The sequence below is a fragment of the Corvus brachyrhynchos genome, unplaced genomic scaffold (genome assembly GCF_000691975.1).
Source record: "Corvus brachyrhynchos isolate BGI_N302 unplaced genomic scaffold, ASM69197v1 scaffold309, whole genome shotgun sequence".
Lineage (NCBI taxonomy): Eukaryota > Metazoa > Chordata > Aves > Passeriformes > Corvidae > Corvus > Corvus brachyrhynchos.
Window position 1 is genome coordinate 355704 of NW_008240227.1, and position 5040 is coordinate 360743.

The 5040-nt window shown below is 46.5% G+C and overlaps 1 protein-coding gene across 1 annotated transcript; it reads right to left on the reverse strand.

Moving 5' to 3' along the window:
- Window positions 1-586: 586 nt before the first annotated feature.
- Window positions 587-2796, reverse strand: LOC103622919 (cytochrome c oxidase subunit 5A, mitochondrial). Its single transcript, XM_017745172.1, has 4 exons — window positions 2399-2796; window positions 1734-1855; window positions 1225-1347; window positions 587-750 (listed from the first exon to the last, which is right to left on the reverse strand). Exons 1-3 carry the CDS (start codon window positions 2676-2678, stop codon window positions 1234-1236), a joined length of 516 nt encoding a protein of 171 aa, XP_017600661.1. The 5' UTR covers window positions 2679-2796; the 3' UTR covers window positions 587-750; window positions 1225-1233.
- Window positions 2797-5040: the final 2244 nt, after the last annotated feature.

Here is a 5040-nt window from a genome sequence, read left to right on the forward strand (position 1 = left end):
CCCTCTGCCGCGCATGCGCGGTGGGACGGCACCGCGGGACGGCAGCGCGGGGGATCCTGCCCCGAGCGGCTCTTGCCCTGAGCCCGCTGTGCAGAACGAAATTCCTGCTTGCCCAGAAAATTCCCCTCTTCTAGGAGGAAAGTAACAACAGAATCAAGGTAGTGCCTTTCTCCTCCCACCCACTTTTGTGTTTTTTTTTTTTTTCTTTCCCAAGCCCTTGCCTGGGCCAGAGCTGAGGTGGAAAACGGGGACAGTATCTATCCCAGAACAGATCCCCTTGCCAGTGAGGACATGACCCTCGCAAACAGGAGCCTCCGACCCACGTCTGAGGCTTCGGACATCATCCCAGGGAAATGCCTCCTCCAAGTCCTTGTTCTCCTCCTCCCCAAAGCTGTGCATACAGGGAGGTAGCCATGCCCTCCAAACAGCTCCTTCTCTTCCGCTCCTGGAGCCAGGTGCTTGGGAAGGCTCTGGACACAGGCTTTGCAGAGTAAGTAACAATTTATAAGCTCCTAAGAGCACGTTTATGGTTTGTTCCTTCTTTTTCCCTATGAAAGCAACAAGAAATAACCACACGAGGCACTGGTACCACATCAAACCAACCCGTTTTTCCTTTATTAGGCCCAACTCCACAGCACTTACACTGTGACTCAATAAAGGAAGCAGTTATTTCAGGTAAGATTTAAGGTTTGTCTCTCCAGGTGACTGTGTACAATCAGGTAGCATCAGTAAAACGCTTGAGTAATGCACCTGGAATAGAAAAGAACAGGAAAAAACCAAGCCATTAAAAAAGCAGCCCAGTATCTCCACAAAGTTTCCATGAGGTCCCAAGTGAGTTATTCCCATCCCTCTTACCCTCAAAGCCCTTTTTAACGACCCTCAGCTCAAAAATGCAGGTACTGCATTCCCAGCACAGCTGATTCAAGACCCCTGGCACCGAGACACTGTATCCCAGGACTTAAGAGTTCCAGAATCAAGTACTATTTGCAGCAGTCTGACATGCAGTACCTCTATTCTAAGCATAATATTTAAAAAAAGAATATGACACTGGTCATCTCCTAAGGAAACTGAGCTAAGAGGCTTCACTTCCATGAGAATTTTTATTTAGGGCTTAATTTTAGTCTGGGATTACAGCACATTAGGTCTTGCCTATCCTGTCTTACCAGGGGTTTTGGGGTACAGGAGTCCCATGCCAAGAGTCTGGGAAGCAACATCAAACCTTACCAACAAGGTTTATGCTTTGTCCAGGCCCAGTTCCTCTGGAGTGGAAATTCCAAGTTCACTCAAAGTTGGTCTAAGCTCCTGGATAACGTAAGGATAGATTTCCTTGTGGGGTCCTGCCTTGTCCTGAAAAAAATCCCAAAAACCAAAAAATTCAGTTATTTCAACACGCATATCTCCAAAGCCTCCTACCTCAGCCCTGGCTTGTGGCAGAGCAGAGCTCCCGGCCTCTAGGGCTGAAATAAAAGCCCTGGCTTCTCTTAACTCCCTGGGGAGGCTGGATTCAGGTTTCAAGGAGCTGGTTTAAGGTGTTTTCCAGGACAGCTTTCTGACTTACAGCTCCCAGCCAGCCCAGCACTCAGTCCCTCAGGAAGCCAGGAAGCTTCGTGCTCATCACAGAGCCATTGATTCTGACAGCAGGAAAGTGTGGTTTCCCTTTGCAGCAGGAAAAAGCCAGGGCAAACTCCCCTGCTGCCAGGCTCTAGCTGTGGGAACAGAGCAGCTCCACCCACCTTTACAACTTCTAGGATGCGGACAGCGCTGGCAAAGTCATTTAACCGTCTGCAGGCCCTCAGAGCCGCGTCGATGATTTTGGGCTCTGGGACCAGGTCATAACTCACCAGTGTGTTTATGCCTGTGGAGACAAGGAAACAACATGGGGAACTTGGAACCAGCTTGTCATGCCCTCAAAAGGAACCCCTTGCTGTCTATTCCCTTCCTCTCCGATACAAAAAGCCAACACCTCGTCAGCCAGGTGCTGCTGGAATGATCCTCTGGCTCCAATTATCTGCTTATGCAACCACATTTTTAAGGCCTAACTGGGGAAGTTTAATAAAACTTGGCAACTCCACTGCAAAGGCAGAAGAAAAATGAGCGTAGTAGAGCCCAAGCACACTCTCCTTGGAGCAAACGTTACTCTCCCTCCCATCCAGGTGTTAAAATCATGGAATCGTGGAATAGTTTGGGTTGGAACCTCAAAGATCATCTAGTCCACCATTCTGTCATGGGCAGGGATACCTCCTGGTTAACCTGGAGACCACGTTAGTCCAAGTCCTGTCCAAGCTGGCCTTGGACACTTTCAGGGACTGGGAGTCCGCAAAATGCCAAGTAAAGTTGTTATTTCTGTTCACAAAACGTGTATTTACTGCAGGTTACGCTTCCCTGTTCTTCAACGTACCTTTCCTGAGCTCCCAGGCATCAATATCTGGCTTGTTGAAATACGTCACCCAGCGAGCATCGAATTCTTCATCTGACTCTTGTGACCCGTGAGAGTAGCAGCGGGCAGGAAGCACAGCTGAATCCAGAAAAAAAGGAACAAACTTGGAGCAAAGGGGAAGTAACACTACTTTAGTCCTGACCAAGAAGCCAGAAGCCATAAAATACGGATTTCCCTTGTTACAGTCGCTTTGGATCAGTCCTGGATGAGCACTGGGTGGATGTAAGTTATTAAATACCATGGTTTGTGTTGTGGCAAAGTGTCTGTTTTTTCGCACATCAGACTTCCAAAGTGTTCCCAGAGCACTGGTCAGAGCAGGAGTAACACACACAAAAATCAACTCTGGATACCAGTCCCTAAGAGGTTTTCTGGTATTCTGTAAGGCCAAGTGAGCCAGAGAAGCTTCAACATGCACATCCTTCATCAACAAAATTCCATGCAATTCCTACAAAGGCTCTCAAAAGCAAAGGGATGAGAAATATTCCCTCCAACAGAAGGGCTGGAGGAGGAAAAAAAATGGTCACTCTGTGTCTATCCAAGAGAAAACTCCTGGATCTCAGGGCTGCAACTGCATTAATTTTTGATAATTAATCACCAAAGCAGATTGCATGCTAATGCACAAACTAGTCTGATATGGTTATTAACTCATTTCTTCACTCAGCACTATCATAAATTCCTGGTTTTTTGGATGAACTTGTCTTTTTTTACCCCACAAAGGTTGGAACATTTCTCCAAGAGAACTAAACTAAAGGACCACAAGCCTGGTGCTTCCTTTCCCCACTGCTAATCTCACTCCACTAATATTTGCAGAGAGGTCGCCCATCAGATACAACCTTGGAGCTCAAAGCTCTGCTTCACAGAAGTCAAATTTAGCTCCTGACTTTTTCTTTCTTAACCCAGCATGAACCACTGTCACTGATCAACTATGGAGTTTTATTAAAAAAAAAAAAAACAAACTAGAACTGGGTTGTATTTTTGCTGATACACTTCTCTTTGGTCTCATTAATGACAGCCCAATTAGCAGGCAATCTGCTTTTTTAACAAAATTTAACCTGGTCCAACATTTCAGCTACAATCCTGGTTTATGCAACGGAAGCACAAAAATAGCTTTATTTATTTTAGCTATGGAAAAGTACATAACAGGCCAAGCCAGAATTAAAATGCTCTTTTGGCTTCTGGAGGGAAATTCCCCCTCCTTTCCCCCGCTCCAAAGCAGACCTCTGACCCTGCTTTCTGCAATAAATCACCTGCACAGCTGAGCTCAGAGCAAGAGCAGGGCTCTGTAAACACTCCTGCTCCCAGAACACTGCTGAAAACCCTTCAGGTTTCAGCTGGTTGAAGGAGAATCCTTATTTTTCCTAAACAGAAAGAAAGTCCCATGGAGAATCCTACAGCAAATCTCAGCTGGATAAAAGCCTAAACTGAAATGCTCAAATGCCATCTTTAAGTCAAAATCTGAAGTCTTTCCTCAACAAAACCATTCCCTGAATGCAGGAGGCAAATACAGACCAGAAGAATTAAAACTCTGGATTTCCAGGGTGTGTTTTTCAATTGCTGCTACGGTTCTTTTGCACCCTGTGTTTTCCACAGGAACGTTTATATCTGTGTTTGGAGACTGGACTCTGACAGTCCTTCTGCCCTGAGTTTCAGCGGGGTCCATCAAGGTCACTGTCACACACATGACGTGTGTGTTATCCAAGCAGAGATTCCCAACTCAAGGAAGAACAAAGGGCAAGTACCTTTACTTTAAAGTGAACTCAACAGGCATTAAGAGCCTGAGAAGCCTAAAATCACCTAATATGACACAAAAACATATTAAACCTTCATTGCAAGGGCTGGAATTGGCCAGTTTTCTCTGGTAATGAGCACAGAACGAAAATACACACGAAGAAAAACATGAATTTACTGAAAATCTGGGAACGAGGAGCCCAGGGACTACACAGGGAAGGTTTTGCAGCAACACAACCCCCCCAAGGCCACCTGAAAGCAAAAGGGTTGCAGCAGTTTTAAGTGGGACGTTTGTAACACAAGACTTTAGAAAATAAGAGCACAGAGCCTGCTGGAAATGAGGCCCACAAGCAGCCGGGGTTCTGCAGCTCAAAGCAGCAGCGAGCAAAGACTTTCAGTGGATTTAAAATAGCAAAAGACCAAAGGTTTTACGCAGCATCTAGGAAATCCTGTGCTTATTACTTAAAAAGACTCAGCGACAGGCTCCCTAAGGCAGCTGTTTTAACTCACACGTGCCGCAGCAGAGGCACACACAAGTCTCCAAGCATTATTAGTGTCCGTTAATTAGCTATTAACTGTGATGCAGAAGTTAATTAGCTATTAATTGCGATGCACAGACAGTGCGTTCTCTGCAGTCTCTGTCTTCCAGCCCTGGCCACCATCACACCACGCTGCCTCGGGCTAGTCCTCCTCCTTTCCCTATTAACTGGGGCGTTAATAAGGTGTTAATATTATTAATAAAATTAATTGGGGTGTTAATTAGGATGGTGAGGGCTGGAGCGGAGCTGGAGCAGGCCCGGGGGTGGCCGGCGCCTCGGTGCTGCGGAGGTCACCGCTGCCCTCCATCAATGTCACCTTGGCGGGGGCTGCAGAGA